General features: G+C 43.3%; 1 protein-coding gene across 2 annotated transcripts in view; it reads right to left on the bottom strand.

Moving 5' to 3' along the window:
• LOC115113614 (neuroplastin-like) overlaps positions 1 to 19114 on the bottom strand; it is a 43424-nt gene that overhangs the window by 1172 nt on the left and 23138 nt on the right. For both annotated transcript variants that reach the window (XM_029641437.2, XM_029641440.2), the window contains 6 exons: positions 16821 to 16995; positions 16155 to 16249; positions 12664 to 12797; positions 9786 to 10059; positions 6012 to 6033; positions 30 to 106 (listed from right to left, as the gene is read on the bottom strand). In XM_029641437.2, coding sequence (XP_029497297.1) covers positions 46 to 106; positions 6012 to 6033; positions 9786 to 10059; positions 12664 to 12797; positions 16155 to 16249; positions 16821 to 16995 — 761 coding nt within the window. In that variant the 3' untranslated portion in view covers positions 30 to 45. The remainder of the gene's footprint in view (positions 1 to 29; positions 107 to 6011; positions 6034 to 9785; positions 10060 to 12663; positions 12798 to 16154; positions 16250 to 16820; positions 16996 to 19114) is intronic.

Below are 19114 nucleotides of genomic sequence, written 5' to 3'. Positions count from 1 at the left end.
TTCCTTTTTCTAAAGGCCAGAATACTCACTGTAACGAGTAGCTTCTCATTTCGTATTCCTCTGGCGCACGTTTTTGTCTTTGTGGTTGTTTGTCGAATTTGTTTTCCTAGTGAAGAAATACCAAGAGCTTAGTCAGTTCAAGGGGGAAATTATGATATGTACACTACCGTTCAAAAGTTTGGGGTCACTTAGAAATGTCAGTTTTTGAAAGAAAAACATTTTTTGTCCATTAAAATAACATCAAATTGATCAGAAATACAGTGTAAACATTGTTAATGTTGTAAATTATTATTGTAGCTGGAAACGGCAGATTATTTTAATGGAATATCTACATAGGCGTACAGAGGCCCATTATCAGCAACCATCACTCCTGTGTTCCAATGACACATTGTGTTAGCTAATCCAAGTTTATAATTTTAAAAAGCTATTTATCTTCTTATGGCTGCAGGGGCAGTATTGAGTAGCTTGGATGAAAGGTGCCCAGAGTAAACAGCCTGCTCCTTAGTCCCAGTTCCTAATATATGCATATTATTATTAGTATTGGATAGAAAACACTCTGAAGTTTCTAAAACTGTTTGAATGATGTCTGTGAGTATAACAGAACTCATATGGCAGGCAAAAACCTGGGAAGAAATCCAAACAGGAAGTGAGAAATCTGAGGTTGGTCGATTTTAAACCCAGCCCCTATTGAATACACAGTGGGATATGGATAAAGTTGCACTTCCTAGGGCTTCCACTCGATGTCAACCGTCTTTAGAAACTTGGATGAGGCTTCTACTGTGTTGTGGAGCCGGATGGGAGCTCTTTGAGTCAGTGGTCTGGCAGAGAGCCAAGTCCTGGTCACGCGCATTTCACATGATAGCGACCTGTGTTCTATGGCTTCTCTACAGACATAGGAATTCTTCGGTTGGAACTTTATTGAAGATTTATGATAACAACATCCTAAAGATTGATTCTATACTTAGTTTGACAAGTTTCTTCGACCTGTAATATACATTTTGGAAGTTTACGTCCAACGTTCGGATGGACCTGTACGAGAGTTGATTTGTGTACTAAACATGCTAACAAAAGTAGATACTTGGACATATATAATGGACATTATCGAACAAATCAAGCATTTATTGTGGAACTAGGATTCCTGGGAGTGCATTCTGATGAAGATCGTCAAAGGTAAGGGAATATTTATAATGTGATTTCTGTTGACTCCAACATGGCGGATAATTTTATTTATTTTCTGAGCGCCGTCTCAGATTATTGCATGGTTTGCTTTTTCCTTAAAGTTTTTTTAAAATCTGACACAGCGGTTGCATTAAGGAGAAGTATATCTATATTTCCATGTCTAACAATTGTATTTATCGACATTTATAATGAGTTTTTCTGTAAAATGATGTGGCTCTCTGCAATATCACCAGATGTTTTTGGAACTAGTGAACGTAACGTGTCAATGTATACTGAGATTTTTTTTTTATAAATATGAACTTTATCAAACAAAACATACATGTATTGTGTAACATGAAGTCCTATGAGTGTCATCTGATGAAGATCATCAAAGGTTAGTGATTCATTTTATCTCTATTTGTGCTTTTTGTGACTCCTCTCTTTGGCTGGAAAAATTGCTGAATTTTTCTGTGAGTTGGTGGTCACCTAACATAATCGTTTGTGGTGCTTTCGCTGTAAAGCCTATTTGAAATCGGACACTGTGGTGAGATTAACAACAAGATGACCTTTAAAACGGTATAAGATACATGTATGTTTGAGGAATTTTAATTATGAGATTTCTGTTGTTTTGAATTTGGTGCCCTGCACTTTCACTGGCTGTTGTCATATCATCCCGTTAACGGGATTGCAACCCTTTTAGTCATTAGAAAACAGTTTTGCAATTATGTTAGCACAGCTGAAAACATTTGTACTGATTAAACAAGCAATAAAACTGTCCTTCTTAAAGATTTGTTGAATATCTGGAGCATCAGCATTTGTGTGTTTGATTAGAGGCTCAAATGGCCAAAAACAAATAACGTTCTAAAACTCATCAGTCTATTCTTGTTCTGAGAAATTAAGGCTATTCCATTGCCAAGAAATTGCCAAGAAACTGAAGATCTCGTGCAACGCTATGTACTACACCCTTCACAGAACAGTGCAAACGGGCTCTAACCAGAATAGAAGGACCACGGTTTTTATGGTGGTTTTGGAGCAGTGGCTTCTTCCTTGCTGAGCGGCCTTTCAGGTTATGTCGATATAGGACTTGTTTTACTGTGGATGTAGATACTTTTGTACCTGTTTCCTCCAGCATCTTCACAAGGTCCTTTGCTGTTGTTCTGGGATTGATTTGCACTTTTCACATCAAAGTACATTCATCTCTAGGAGACAGAACACGTCTCCTTCCTGAGCGGTATGACGGCTGCGTGGTCCCATGGTGTCTATACTTGCATACTATTGTTTGTGCAGATGAACGTGGTACCTTCAGGCATTTGGAAATTGATCCTAAGGATGAAGCAGACTTGTGGAGGTCTACAATTGTTTTTGTGAGGTCTTGGCTGATTGCTTTTGATTTTTCCATGATGTCAAGCAAAGAGGCACTGAGTTTGAAGGTAGGCCTTGAAATACACCTCCACTTGACTGAAATGATGTCAATTAGTCTACCAGAAGCTTCTAAAGCCATGACATACGGCTGCTAGAATCCTGACTAGAACCAAAAAAATGTATCATATTACTCCAGTGCTAGCCTCCCTACACTGGCTTCCTGTTAAAGCAAGGGCTGATTTCAAGGTTTTACTGCTAACCTACAAAGCATTACATGGGCTTGCTCCTACCTATCTTTCCGGTTTGGTTCTGCCGTACATACCTACACGTACGCTACGGTCACAAGACGCAGGCCTCCTAATTGTCCCTAGAATTTCTAAGCAAACAGCTAGAGGCACGGCTTTCTCCTATAGAGCTCCATTTTTATGGAATGGTCTGCCTACCCATGTGAGATGCAGACTCGGTCTCAACCTTTAAGTCTTTACTGAAGACTAATCTCTTCAGTGGGTCATATGATTGAGTGTAGTCTGGCCTAGGAGTGTGAAGGTGAACAGAAAGGCTCTGGAGCAACGAACTGCCCTTGCTGTCTCTGCCTGTGCGTATTATGACAATATTAAATAGAAAAGGCTTTGGTGCAGCCAGGGAAATTGAAACTCAATCACAGAGTTCTGACTTCTCCAACCATGCCCATTACAAGATCCTCCTTCATCTCCTTCTATACTTTAATTTCAGCCATGTGTTTATTCAGTCTCTGATTGTAGTCAATATGCCTGCCTGGGGAACTATTTTGTGTTTTCTATGGCAACAACATCTTCTTGATCTTCCTGTCTGGGTTGGCACCCCCCCTTGGGTTGTGCCGTGGCGGAGATCTTTGTGGGCTATACTCAGCCTTGTCTCAGGATGGTAAGTTGGTGGTTGAAGATATGCCTCTAGTGGTGTGGGGGCTGTGCTTTGGCAAAGTGGGTGGGGTTATATCCTTCCTGTTTGGCCCTGTCCAGGGGTATCATCGGATGGGGCCACAGTGTCTCCTGACCCCTCCTGTCTCAGCCTCCAGTATTTATGCTGCAGTAGTTTATGTGTCGGGGGGCTAGGGTCAGTGTGTTATATCTGGAGTACTTCTCCTGTCTTATCTTCTCCTGTCTTCTCTCTTTCTCTCTCTCTGAGGACCTGAGCCCTAGGACCATGCCTCAGGACTACCTGGCATGATGACTCCTTGCTGTCCCCAGTCCACCTGGCCGTGCTGCTGCTCCTGTTCACCGGATGTGCTACCTGTCCCAGACCTGCTGTTTTCAACTCTCTAGAGACAGCAGGAGCGGTATAGATACTCTTAATGAACGGGTATGAAATGCCAACTGACATTTACTCTTGAGGTGCTGACTTGCTGCACCCTCGACAACTACTGTGATTAGTATTATTTGACCATGCTGGTCATTTATGAACATTTGAACATCTTGGCCATGTTCGGTTATAATCTCCACCCGGCACAGCCAGAAGAGGACTGGCCACCCCTCATAGCCTGGTTCCTCTCTAGGTTTCTTCCTGGGTTTTGGCCTTTCTAGGGAGTTTTTCCTAGCCACCGTGCTTCTACACCTACATTGCTTGCTGTTTGGGGTTTTAGGCTGGTTTTCTGTACAGCACTTTGAGATATCAGCTGATGTAAGAAGGGATTTATAAATACATCATTTTCTGCAATTTTCCAACCTGTTTAAAGGCACAGTCAACTTAGTGTATGTAAACTTCTGACGCACCGAAATTGTGATACAGTGAATTGTAAGTGAAATAATCTGTCTGTAAACAATTGTTGGAAAAATGACTTGTCAATGCACAAAGTAGATGTCCTAACCAACTTGCCAAAACTATAGTTTGTTAACAAGACATTTGTGGAGTGGTTGAAAAACAAGTTTTAATGACTCCAACCTAAGTGTATTTAAACTTCTGGCTCCACCTGTATATACGGTGCATTCGGAAAGTATTCAGACCCCTTTTTTCCACATTTTGTTACTTTACAGACCTATTGTAAAATGTATTCAATAATTTTTTCCCCTCATCAATCTACACATAAAACCCCATAATGACAAAGGAAAAACAGGTTTTTAGAAATTGTTGTAAAACAGAAATACCTTATGTAAATAAGTTTTCAAATCATTTGCTATGAGTCTCGAAATTGAGCTCAGGTGCATCCTGTTTCCATTGATTATCCTTGAGATGTTTCTACAACTTGATTGGAGTCCACCTGTGGTAAACTAAATTGATTGGACATGATTTGGAAAGGCACACACCTGTCTATTTGAGATCCCACAGTGCATGTCAGAGCAAAAACCAAGCCATGAGGTCAAAGGAGTTGTCCTCAGAGCTCAGAGACAGGATTGTGTCTGCACAGATTTGGGAAGGATAAAAAAAAGTAAAAGCATTGAAGGTCCCCAACAACAGCAGTGGCCTCCATCATTTTTAAATTGAAGAAGTTTGGAATCACCAAGATTCTTCCTAGAGGCCAAACTGGGCAACCAGGAGAGAAGGGCCTTGGTCAGGGAGGTGACCAAGAACCCGATGTTCCTCCGGAGATGGGAGAACCTTCCAGAAGGACAGCCATCTCTGCAGCACTCCACCAATCACGCTTTTATGGTAGAGTGGCCAGATGGAAGCCACTCCTCAGTAAAAATGCACGACAGCTCGCTTGGAGTTTGCTAAGAGGCACCTAAAGGACTCTGACCATGAGAAACAAAATTATCTGGTCTGATGTTAGATTGAACTCTTTGGCCTGAATGCCAAGCGTCACGTTTTTAGGAAAACTGGCACCATCCCTACGGTGAAACATTGTGGTGGCAGCATTATGCTGTGGGTATGTTTTTCAGCGGCAGGGACTGGGAGACTAGTCAGGATCGAGGGAAAGATGAACGGAGCAAAGTACAGAGAGATCCTTGATGAAAACCTGCTCAGGATCTCAGACTGGGGGCAAAGGTTCACCTTCCAACAGGACAACGACCCTAAGCACACAGCCATGACAACACAGGAGTGGCTTTGGGACAAATCTCTGAATATCCTTGAGTGGCCCAGCCAGAGCCCATACTTGAACACGATAGAACATCTCTGTAGAGACCTAAAGAAATTGCTGTGCAGCAATGCTCCCCATCCAACCTGACAGAGCTTGAGAGGATCTGCAGAGAAGAATGGGAGAAACTCCCCAAATACAGGTGTGCCAAGAAGACTCAAGGCTGTAATCGCTGCCAAAGGTGATTCTACAATGTACTGAGTAAAGGGTCTGAATACCTATGTGATATTTCAGTTGTTTTCTTTTTATACATTTGCAAAAATGTATAAAAAGCTGTTTTTACTTTGTCATTATGGTGTATTGTGTGTTGTTCAATTTTAGAATAAGGCTGTAATGTAGAAAAATGTGGGGAAAGTCGAGGGGTTTGAATACTTTTCGAATGTCCTGTATGTATATTGTTTTTATTGTAGTCTCGAGAGAACAGAATATTTATCATACTTACGTTGGTACGGCTGGCTCATCATCTTCGTCACAAGGGGAGAGAAGAGTGGAAAGAGCACAAAAACAATGGAATATTAGACAACATGGTCGTCCCTCAGAAGTGTCCAACACACTGCTCCCATATTTTCTTTCAAATGTTGATGTTGACATCTTAACTGTAATTAAATATCAAATGGATTCAATTAAATGATTGTTACATGACTGTAGCAGTTTAAAAGTTAGTCACATCACGTCAGTGTGAACTATTGCAAATTTGCAACTGATGTTAACATTTTCAATGTTCCGGTTTTCTTCAAGTTCCCTTGTGGATCCCGAAGTATGGGTCTTTTGCATGGGTTGTTCCAAAGTTCCAGTTGTCATTACAGAATGCCGAAGTTATAGGAATAAAGTGAACTTTTTTTAAGTCTCCAGGTCTGCATTTTTAATTTGACAGAGTCTGACAATAAAAGCTCTTGAGTTGTGAAAGCAGGCTTTACGTGTACATGAATGAGCAAAAAAAAATGTTTTAGTAGAATAACGTTTTTAGTGTAGAGTTGAATTACACAGCAGCATGCAGTGTCAGTGGACATCATCGCACGTTAGTGATTAGCTAGTTAGTACAGATAACCACTCTTTCAAGGTGCCACAGTGGCATGTGTTTGACCACACACGAGAAAGAATGGGTCAGTAGGTCAGTATAGTATGCATGGAGAGTGAAAGTGTGTTCAGTAGCATGCAACCAGAGATCTGGGGCACGTAACCATTTCAGAGTAGAAGTGCTGATGTAGGATCAGTTGAGCCTTTTAGATCATAATCCGTAAGATTATATAGAGAGGGGGGACCTGATCCTAGATCAGCACTAAACTATGAGACGCTTTATGAATACGGGCCCAGAAAGCAGCAGCATGCCATTGGCAGTTAAATGGGGGGAGTATGGTGGTCACAATGTGAGACGGGACAGCATGGCTGCCTGTGAGACAGTCTTGGGGACAGAGGGGGCACGTCTGTTTGTAAGTGCCCAATCCCCACCTTTACACTACCATCTGAGTTCACTTACAACTAGCCCCTGGGTGCACAGTTATCCAGTCGGGCAAAGATCATGTTTAGAATATGTGATTCAAGTCATAAAATTGCAAACAAACAAAAACCCTGACTTTTACAGTGTGGAGAATATTAAGAGTATAGCCAGGGTAAGATCAATGTATTCAGCAAGTTATTATTGTATGCCAATGGGTTGATATGCTCTGCATTACATTTTTACAGTTTAGTCATTTAGCAGACATGCTTATCCAGGGTGACTTTTCACCTAGTCAGCTCAGGGATTCGAACCAGCAACCTTTTGGTTAATTAACGGCTTCACGCTCTTAAACGCTAGGCTACCTGCCGTCCTACATTTTGCCTAGTGTCATTTTTCCTGGTTGTTCCCTAATGATCCCACACACTAAAAGAAAGTGGAACCCTCACAACAGGTTCTTTAAAAATGTATTTGCTTTCCAAAAAAACTCAACCTTTGCTTTGGATCACTTGGCAGTGCATTTATCAGTGTTGATACCCAATTTAGCCATCATGAAGACAGAATTCATAATGTACACCTACATATAACAAAGCTCTTGGGGATAGAGGATACTAAAAGGAGATTTCAGAGCTGGCTATTAGCACAAGTGATGCAGTGTTCTGCATCTCTGATTCACTTGATATGAATATGGCAGATAATCTACCTTCATCTACTCGTTGGGGGGCAAACAAAATATCACGCTGTTGCCAACCCGTTCTACACCAAAGCGAATGTCTCTCTCTCTCCCCCTCCTCCAGTACATAAACCCTTGCCAAACTGGAGGCCTTGCCTACGGGTGCAGGAGATTGATTGGTGTTTGTCAAAGCACTACACTGTCTTCACACTGTACACAAAGCCAATGCTTACTTTATTGGTGACTTTACATCATTTCTGTTTAATCGTGTACTGCAATGTAACAATATTTAACGCTGAAACCATCATGGGAAGGATTATACAGTGCATACACAATTCAGACTTCAGAAATAGGAGTATGCATAATTTATCTTTTTAATCTACCCAGTCTTTTTTTTTTTTTATGATAGCATCTACAGTATATCAGTGCCTTGGGGAACCTAGAGTGCATACTATCTCTCCTCGTGTGTGGGGCGGTTTGAGTGATTGAACACTCCTATATAAGACAAGTGAAGAAGACTGGTATAAAATGTATACAGCTATAAACATAGCAGTGCATTTCAGTAGGCTGATAGCAATGTATGTTTTAAACATCAGAGACCACCACCTATACAGGAGAAAACATGTCAAACTGCGTTGGCCCCTCTTAATGGAAATGAATATGAATGGAATAAATACATCATTTCAACATATATATTGTCTATGCAAAGACACCAAACAACTTGTAGTCAAATAATCTGATAGAAGGGTGTTGACATGGTCGTCTGGATGGACTGTAGTAGAAACGGATCAAATCAAAAAATCATTCTCTGAAAACATGCAAGATCTCTCACTTACCAACCGTTTAGATAATGATGCCATTTGGAGAGAGGGGGAAAGAAGTCATATTAACCAATGAATTCATATCTTGCTGATATCCTGAATAAAGTTGATAGAACCGTGGGTGGGTGAAGCCTCAACGGCCTTTTTGGCTTTGACTCTACACTCAAATTATTATGCCTTTGTTTGACTTTGACACTTTTAAATCTAGCTTTAACAGTTTATATTATTGTATGTTATCAAGTGGTTTTGTTATTAGAACAGATATTACTCTGTAAAAGTAGTACAGTAGTTACCAACGTAGGCTACTTTGAGAATAACTTACCTGTGGATGTGACGGGCTTTGATTGGAGTAGGTAACAGGGATTTTCGATTCTCTACTTTAAGCCCTCAGCCATAGGCAGAACTTGTAGGACAAAGCCAAAATAACACGTCAAACTTCCCCTGATTCCCTGTCTGAAATTATTGTCAATGAAATTAATTGATCAGTTCTCCAGATGGGGTGATAAAATGGTCCCTGGTTATCATCATTAGCGAGACCGCAACGGCACTTCAACTCTTTCATTTAAAAGGTTAGCTGTGGACCCCCTCCTGGTTTACTAATGTGGAGCATCTCTAAAGGTCATATTATTATGCAGCTAATGTGTGGCGCTGCGCTGTGTGACAGCCAGCGGTGTCTCTGTCTCCCTTCTCAGTACTGACGGAGCATCCAGGGAGCGTGTCCCCCGACAGAGGTCAATTATTCACAGTGGGTCTCCGCTGCTACTGCTAACACAGCAGAGTCAGCGTCATGAATATTCAGCACCGTGTTTATAGCCTCCGCAACATGTTCACTTGGTAACAGTGTAATAAATGTGTGCGCTGATGGTAGAGGAACCCTGTTTGAATTGGTTCTTGATGGCTGTTGAACTTCTAGCCGAGCGCAGCCCCATAATCAGATATTTGAATCATTGTTTAACTGGAGTGAGAATGTCTTTGTATTGTTCTAGGAGCAGCAGCTTATTTCCTGGGTCATAATTCCCTCTTCCTCCCTGATTTTACCCCATGGCCACAAGCACTGCTTGAATCAGTACATACTCCCTGCCGCTGCTAGCATGTTGGTCTCTTTCAGGTGAGATCGAGAACCCTTTTTCCTGTTAAGGTAACGTACTGTACAGTCATTTCAATGACAGCATCCAGTAACGCTGACTAGTATTATAATCAAACAGGCCTGACGATGACAACATGGCGAGAGGTTGTCTTGTCTCCCCAAAGAGATACAATATAATACTATATTTAACGTTGTCTTACCGTCCAACACATCGTCTGGCCTCTTGCGTTTTTCATACACTACGATGATGACCACCAGGATGATGATCTCCGCTAGCACCCCCAGGAAGGGCCAGAGGGGTGCCAGGTGGCTGCGCACCCGCAGGATGGACGACATGGACTTGGTGCCAATGTGGTTGGTAGCGTTGCACTGGTATTCACCAGGGTCCGAGGTGCGGTTCAGGTTGACGATGTTCAGCTCTGTGTAGTTGTCTTTGTTGGTGATGAAGAAGCGGCCAGAGGAGTTGTCGATTTCCTAGAGGAGGAGGGTAAATTAGCATATCAATTATTTCTATGTTACAGACAATTTTACGATCACATTCCAGACAGTGATCACAGTAGTTTAGCACAGCGGTTCCCAAACTAGGGTCCATGCGGGGTCACCTGATATGAAAATGGGGTCGAGGGAGATTTTAAAAAAATCCGGGACAAAATGTACCAAAAAATATATGTATTTTATAATATCATCTTTGTATCTCAAAATCATTGTAATGTGGTTAACCTTAATCTAAATGAAAAAGATTCAAATCTAAAATTCAACCAGAAAGCCCCTTTAGATCATGGGAAAAGACTGCACTTGACCGTTGCACTTGAATCATTCCCACGGTGAATGACTAGGCCCTCTATGCTATGAAACCACACACTATTGCAGAGACTTTGATATTACTGGCCGCAATTGATAAGGTGAAAACAATGCGTGGGAAGGCAGAGGCACAGAAACTCACATCAATACCTTTGTCAGATAACACTGCTAAAGAATTTATGCTTTTGCTAGCCATTAAGAGAATACTGACTGAACAACTCAAACTCCCCAGCTAATGCTCTCTAAATGGACGCTAGCTGTGAGGGCCGAGATGGCCATGCATGAGTTTTGTTCGCTATACACGTCAGGGGATGCTATTCACAAGGACATATTGTTCTGTCTCACGATTTCCGAACATGAAACAGCACAGAGGATGTTCAGTGTGCTGCTTGGCTATATTGACGAAAAACAGATTCCATGGGATCGAATGGTGGGCTTTTGCACAGATGGGGCTCCATCTATGGCGGGACGGAGGGCAGGCCTCTGCACTCTAGTTATGAATGTGTCTCCCTCTGCCATATGGATGTATTGTATGGCAAGGGCCGTAACCTTTGTGGAGCAATAGGTAACGATGCTACGTGGGAGGCAGTTGTTGATGTGTGCAGAGGGTCCCTGGTTCAAGCCCAAGTAGGGGTGAGGAGAGGGACAGAAGCAACACTGTTACTGTACATCAGCATGCCAATTGTACGCTCCCTCAAAACATGAGACATCCATCTGTGGCATGTTGTGTGAGAAAACTGCACATTTTAGAGTGGCCTTTTATTGTCCCCAGCACAAGGTGCACCTGTGTAATGATCATGTAGTTTAATCAACTTATTGATATGCCACACCTGTCAGGTGGATGGATTATCTCTGCATTTGAGAGAAATACACTTTTTGTGCGTATGGACATTGTCTTTTATTTCAGCTAATGAAACATGGGACCAACACTTTACATGTTGCATTTAGATTTTTGTTCAGTATACATCAAACCACATCCACTGCGCACACACCTGTTCGCTAAAATATGTGGAGATATGGGATCAGAGCATTACAGGGTTCTATTTCACACGAGGCTTGGTGGTTGAACTTTTTTCTTTGCATTGAGAGAGGAACAATTGTCATTCACAACAACAAAAAACAGACTTGGTTGACTTTATGTGACTTTAAAAGAAAATGTGTCTCCTTGCCTATGTAACAGACATATTTGGGAAACTGACCAAACTGAACGCAAGCATGCAGGGGAAATACAAAATCCTTCTACAGATGAGTGACCAAATCAGTGGATTCAGAGGAAATCATTCTTATTGGAGAGAGAGTCTTTCAAAAGCAAACCATGCCCCCTTCCCTTCGCTGTGCATGTGTCTAACAGAAAACAGCATCAGTAAGTGTCCCACATGAGTGATGACTACTCACCTCCAATGCTTGGAAGAGCACTTTCGGACCTACTTCCTAATCCGTTTGACTGTGATTCTGGCTCAGTTGACATGCCGATGTGAAATGGAACAGCTGATCGAGCTGTCGTGACCGAATGCATTCACGGTCACTGAGGAGGAGTTTTGGTTCCTTACTCAAAGGGAATAATACTCTGCCGTCTCCCCTGAGCATTAATGCCGCGTTCAAAACAACTGGGAACTCGGAAATCTCTGACTTCCGACTTCAGTGCATTCAAGGCAACTGGGAATTCGGGGAAAAAACCGAGCTCCGACTGGGAAAAATAATTTTGAATGATCATCCAACTCAGAATTCAAACTCGGGAACTCGGGCCTCTTTCTTGAGGTCCGACTTTCCGACCTGAACATCACTGACGTGATGATTCGACCTCGTATTTTTCAGAGTTCCCAGTTGTTTTGAAACCACCATCAGTGCTCTCGTCTGCATTATAACCAAATATTGATCCAGGTTGGATGTGACAGCAGATATGAGGTGCGCACTGTCGACCACGCCCCCTGACTTTGAGAAGCTCCGACACAACATTCATTAAGCACACCCATATCATTAGTGGTGGTGAGATAAGATACATTATGTCAGACTAATTTGCAATTGATTTGTCATAGCCCCACATTAAAAGTATGTCTTCTCAACTCACCGTCAATCAGAACTACTGTTGAATGCTTTTCAATTGACTGCCAAAGCCCCAAATAAAAAAGTAAACATTGGCTGTTAATAACATAATTCTTTTCACATGGTTGGGATCGCGAACATTTTCAGATATCAAAATGGGGTCGTGGGCTAAGAAAGTTTGGGAGTCCCTGATCTAGCATGAGTTATAATAGAGCCAAGGAAGAGGACACGTACCATGTAGTTTGAGCCATCCAGTTTACGCCATGTCCAGATGGGAAAGGGGTAGCCCACAGACTTACAGTACAACAGAGCACTCTGCCCCTCGTTCTTATTGTCACTGCGCTTGTGGCCCGTGATCTCAGGTGCCGCTAAAACAAGGGGAAAAGGGAGTGAAATGCATTTGAATAAAAAATGTATGCAAGACGTTCTATGTTTGTGTCAAAGTCGTTCCTCATCGGCTTCTCTTAATAACAAGACATCAGATGATATAGTCAAGTCTGTCGGGACCCATTTTGATTATGGTAACTCACATTAAGATGTACATGAAAGTGATGGTAAATTATGAAAGGATTTGGGGAATTCTTCTGTGATTTAGCTGTGAGGCACTGACTTCCCTGAAGAAGGACTTACACTGGAATCAATGCTTTATCACAACAGTGATCGAGGCAGGGACACATTTAGCTGCTTTATTCAATTTCCAAGTTTCTTTAAAAGGTAGAGCTCATGGTTTGCTGTGGCTTACTTCCAAGTATGCCCTTTGAAGGTGTAGGCCTACATATCTTGCAGAGTTTCAGTTCATAGTCAACAAGTGACAGACTTTCTCAAAGGTGAGATTCGCCAACCCAGCGACACCCTGGGTTTTCAGACAGAATCCTCTGTTTAACTCGGCTCTGGAGCCGGGAGACAACTGCCACAGCCTTTTGCTAATCCTTGAAATTACGGTAATTCCTTCCATGCAATTAAGCAGGATCAGGGGAGAGGCTGGCCTGGTGCTGCAGCGTTTTCTGCAGCGCGGCAGTGGCCGTTGTCATGGAGGATGATTGAGCAGCAGTGGCTTGAGCTCAAAGTGACATCATCCTTCCTACTGTAACTATGGTGCACACGTGCTCGCTGGCTAGTGGGGGAGGGGCCACGTTTATCTCTGTCTTCGTTATCCCCAGCTCACTTCCACTGTGACTGACTGACAGCATGGAGACCGACTGCCCTCTGAGTGGTGCCAAAACAGGCAGAAATCTTCCATTTCACACCCCCAACAGCTTGTGTGATTACTGATCTACAGTGCTGCTGTGTGGATGTGTCTGTCTGCCTGTGTGTCAGAAATATATAGAGAAAGAGACAACTTCTGGTGGTCTATCTGGAAGAGGCGATTAGGCAGTCCCATTTCTATTTACTGTTTTTGATACCTCCCATCTCTCCACTGAATTTAAAGAGCATTTGAGCTCAAATGTGATGATCGTGTGGAGTGGAACTAACAAAGTTGAATTATTTTACAGAGAAAGCATAGAGCCCCGAGATGATTATCCCTTGCATACCATGGCTATAATTTAACACATTTACTGCTGGAAATGTGTTAATTTGCAGGTAGAAATGTGTTCAACATCCACCGGAGCAGCTTTCAAGTTTACTAACCAAACATTCAGTCCTAGCTTACTATTGTAAAAATCGAATGAAACGATGCCAATAATGTTTTCAATTCGACTTTTGCTTTCAAAAGCAGCTCAAACACTATAGCCATTGAATTCTACCGTGCAAATATACTGTACTTCATAGAGAAATAATGCATGCTCTAAAATGCCCTTCAAGCCAATCAGAAACAAGTATTCAACAATGTCATGGTATAAAGAATTATATGACACATTATCCTGTGGGCCTGTACTGTGCGTTTGACAAAAAATAGGAATTTGAAAGAAATCTAGATCTGCAAAATTGATAATTGATTTGATTCAATCAACAGGGCATGTGGAATTATCTCTTTAAAAAATGCGTAGATAGCACACAACAAAATCGGATATATAAAAATACGAAGGACAATTGGGATGCGCAAAATATGCATGCTCAGGACAGCAGCTTACTGTATCATCGTGGACAACAAAGTCCTGCCATTACAAATGGCTGGGAGCGGATTCTGAACCTTAATCCCACACCACCATCACACAAGCCTCCATCTGTTGCCTTGCTCTGAGCTGAGAGGTGGAGAGATGGGAGCGCCAAGGACACTGCAGCTGGGGGGAGCTCAGAGCTCGGCTGCCAGGAGCAGAGAGCACACAGGCTCGGCCCCTCTACCATGCTTAATGTATGGGACCTGGTGGTACAACCGAGTATGGGTTTAATGGTATGGGACTCGGTGCCCTTGTATAAGGCAGGGCAAGACTAATTGGATGCAGTTGGTCACAACTATCATGTATTTCTGCTTAGAATGATCATTTGCTGTAGCTTTTATTGAGTCTATTCCTCAATCGGTCCTTAACTGTAATAATTAACAGGAAAGCCTGCAAATGTATCTAAATCTATCTCAAAAATGATTGTCGTGCCAATGCTTCCTCCAAACCAAGACATTAGCATCCAAAATACGACTAACAGCGTCTGTCAACAATTCAGTTAATACTCCCAGTCAGTAAACAATAATGTTGAGAGGCAGTGCTGCCATGGTGTTTGTATGTCCAGGAAACGGTGTGTTGTACAGGCTCTAACAGCCAGGGGCAGCAAGCCTCCCTGGCTGCCTGCCTGCCTACCTCCCTTCACACGGCCCTAGGGTCAGGACGCTGAGCTTTGATTGGAGATGAGGCCTGTCATCTCAGGCTGGAGGAAGCAGCAGAGCTGCAGAGCATACACGGTCATCACACGCGTTACGCAACCAACCAACCACGCAGGCAGCTAGCGCTTAATACAGCCAGGCAGGCATAACAGTCAATGGCAAGCTCACTATGCACAACCATAGCAATGTCACAACAAATTGGCTTAACACTGTACGTGCAGGCAAGCTTCTCTAGAACAGGGTTTTGCAAGTCCTTTCTCACCCAGAGTAAAATCCCTTATTCCACTTGAAGGGTGAGCTGTCAACTTCTATCTCGCTATGGTTTTAGTTTTTCTATAAGCATCTTTCACGTCAATGAATGATCCTAACAATTATGAATATGTGCTTTCAAATGTGAAACAATGTTATCCAACATATACGGTACAGAATAAGCCACATTATTTGACACATTATCACTCATTATCGTCAGTTACCCTTAAAAAATTAACAAACGCGACACAAATACGATACCCTTGGTCCTGTGCCAATTATATGGTGCAAAATCTTAATAATAATCTGACGAAAAAATCAAGTAAATCACTGTGTCTACAGAGGAGACAGTAGCCTGAAGGAAGTCTGTGTGAATCGAGTGTACAGAGAGAGCAGAGAAGACAGGACTCTGTCCCTCCCTTCAGCTGGCCTGTCCTGCCCTGTCCTCTCAATGAGTGGCAGCAGCCTCCAGAGACCAGCCTGTCAACACCAAAACACATCACCGGACCAACATCTCAACGTCTGTCACTGGAAGGGGATCTGTTCACAGGAAGTAGCTCTAGATTGTGTTATCCATCAGATCCCTCATAGGAGAACTGTACCTCTCTAGGTATGGCAGAGGGTCAAATGAAAGTGACAGTATTGATGAATTATAAAAATCAACAGAGTATCTGTCATTTGTTTATACCGTGAGTGAGATCAGGTGGTCGGAGAGTCTTACCTTTTACCTCAATAGTGGCGTTGGCGTTGGGAGCCATTTCAAACGTGTAAACACACATGTACTCCCCTGCGTCGTCTGACCTTGGTTTCTTGATTCTGCAACAAACCACAAAATATCAGTTACTCCATAACTTGAGCTCAGTCAAAAATAAAATTTTCTCTAATTCTGTTGTATATCACTGTACATCACCCAATGATGCAATGATACATCACCTAATGATGCATGTTGTGTGGAAGTCCTTAGCGTACATTGTTAGCTCTGTGCTGTGTTTTAGGCAGCCAGGAGAGAGGAGAGGTTAGGATGGGGCTGTCTGTTCTGGGGTCAGCCATTAATAGAGTACTGAAATGTAATGTGACAGGAAAGGAGCTGCCCAGTGGTCTCCTCATGTAGCCGTCCGCGCCTGGCTGGGAGAGTCTGGGAGATGTCTATGGGGGTGTTGTGCAGTACAGGGGCTGGTTGCTCTGCTCTAAGCTCAGGGGCTGCTCTGATGGCTATGCCCTGCAAGGGATGGAGCTGCCCAACAACTGTTTTCACTAAAGGACTTGGCAACATGGCTCTTATTTCCATCTCAGGGTGATTGGTCTTAGTGTTGATAGTCTGTGTGACAATTAGAAGGGCTTTGTTGAATGCTCTAGTAAGAGAACTACAGAATAAGTAAGGACTCACATGTACTCTGTGTTCTTCTGCTCGTTCCGTGTGTCTGCGATCTCCACTCCGTTCTTCATCCAGAAGCTCTCTTGTTGGCCTTCGTGGGCGTTGGTCAGGCTACACTGCAGGGTGACAGGGGGTCCTTTGGTCTCCGAGGGCAGGATGATCTGATCTGACGCATTGATCTTGGGCTCTGAAACACACAGAAAGACAGCAACCCCTTATCATTGAACTGGGGCTCAACACTATAGCAGAACTGTAACTGTACTGACTGTTCCCCACATACAGACTGGGTGGGGGACGTGCGTGGGAGTTGGAGCTCAACACTATAGCAGAACTGTAACTGTACTAACTATTCCCCACACACAGACTGGGTGGGGGACGTGCGTGGGAGTTGGGGCTCAACACTATAGCAGAACTGTAACTGTACTGACTGTTCCCCACACACAGACTGGGTGGGGGACGTGTGTGGGAGTTGGGGCTCAACACTATAGCAGAACTGTAACTGTACTGACTGTTCCCCACACACAGACTGGGTGGGGGACTGGGTGGGGACGTGGGGAGTTGGGGCTCAACACTATAGCAGAACTGTAACTGTACTGACTGTTCCCCACACACAGACTGGGTGGGGGACGTGCGTGGGAGTTGGGGCTCAACACTATAGCAGAACTGTAACTGTACTGACTGTTCCCCACACACAGACTGGGTGGGGGACGTGTGTGGGAGTTGGGGCTCAACACTATAGCAGAACTGTAACTGTACTGACTGTTCCCCACACACAGACTGGGTGGGGGACGTGCAAGTTGGGGCTCAACACTATAGCAGAACTGTAACTGTACTGACTGTTCCCCACACACAGTGGGGGACGTGCGTGGGAGTTAGGGCTCAACACTATAGCAGAACTGTAACTGTACTGACTGTTCCCCACATACAGACTGGGTGGGGGACGTGTGTGGGAGTTGGGGCTCAACACTATAGCAGAACTGTAACTGTACTGACTGTTCCCCACACACAGACTGGGTGGGGGACGTGCGAACTGTAACTGGGAGTTGGGGCTCAACACTATAGCAGAACTGTAACTGTACTGACTGTTCCCCACACACAGACTGGGTGGGGGACGTGCGTGGGAGTTGGGGCTCAACACTATAGCAGAACTGTAACTGTACTGACTGTTCCCCACATACAGACTGGGTGGGGGACGTGTGTGGGAGTTGGGGCTCAACACTATAGCAGAACTGTAACTGTACTGACTGTTCCCCACACACAGACTGGGTGGGGGACGTGCGTGGGAGTTGGGGCTCAACACTATAGCAGAACTGTAACTGTACTGACTGTTCCCCACACACAGACTGGGTGGGGGACGTGCGTGGGAGTTGGGGCTCAACACTATAGCAGAACTGTAACTGTACTGACTGTTCCCCACACACAGACTGGGTGGGGGACGTGCGTGGGAGTTGGGGCTCAACACTATAGCAGAACTGTAACTGTACTGACTGTTCCCCACACACAGACTGGGTGGGAGTTGTGGCTGGAACAGAAGACAACAAAAACACAAATACATAAAGAAACACAACATGGAGCGGCAGGAAAATACCTGCAACACTAAACCCTGTATCTGTCTTTGGTTCTGTTGTTACCGTACAATAGATGGGCTTAAAAAAACTCACTTCAAATATTCTCACAAAATGAAGTCTGTAAAATTAGAATGATGATTAGTCTCAGGCCTAGTACCTCTTGTTCCCGCGCCCATTTTGAGATGATAGATAATCATAATGACACTACATTTACATTTTAGCAACCGCTCTTATCCAGAGCAACTTAAAGGTGCAAATAAGGCACATTGACAGATTTTTCAACTAGTCGTTTTAGGGATTTGGGTTAGTGGCCCAACACGCTTACCCGCTAGACTACCTGGAGTTGTGGAAGTAATGATCTTTAAGGTGATGACCAGCACCAAAGCATCTTTGGTTTGGAACCACTGGCACTTGATAACTTCCTGAACCTGACTGTATTATCATTATGCCTAATGCATACAGTAGAACTCAATTTGATATTGACAGCAACAAGGTTCTTTAAACAGTACAAATTGATTCAGGAAGGCACTTGGATATGAAAAGAGTGATGTAACCTTGAAATTATCATGAAATTATACAAATATGAGGTTGAATGAATAAAGGAAATTTGAACAACATACATTTTTACATGTCCAATCACTGACTTCCAAATAACTGCTGTCCTGTCATTCAAACCAAAGCAAGGAAATGAATAAGGTTTCATCTTCAGCAAACCTATCTGGTGGAAGAAAAAAACAA

This window comes from Oncorhynchus nerka, linkage group LG28 (assembly GCF_034236695.1).
Source record: "Oncorhynchus nerka isolate Pitt River linkage group LG28, Oner_Uvic_2.0, whole genome shotgun sequence".
Taxonomy (NCBI): domain Eukaryota; kingdom Metazoa; phylum Chordata; class Actinopteri; order Salmoniformes; family Salmonidae; genus Oncorhynchus; species Oncorhynchus nerka.
This window is presented reverse-complemented; position numbering and strand designations above follow the sequence as displayed.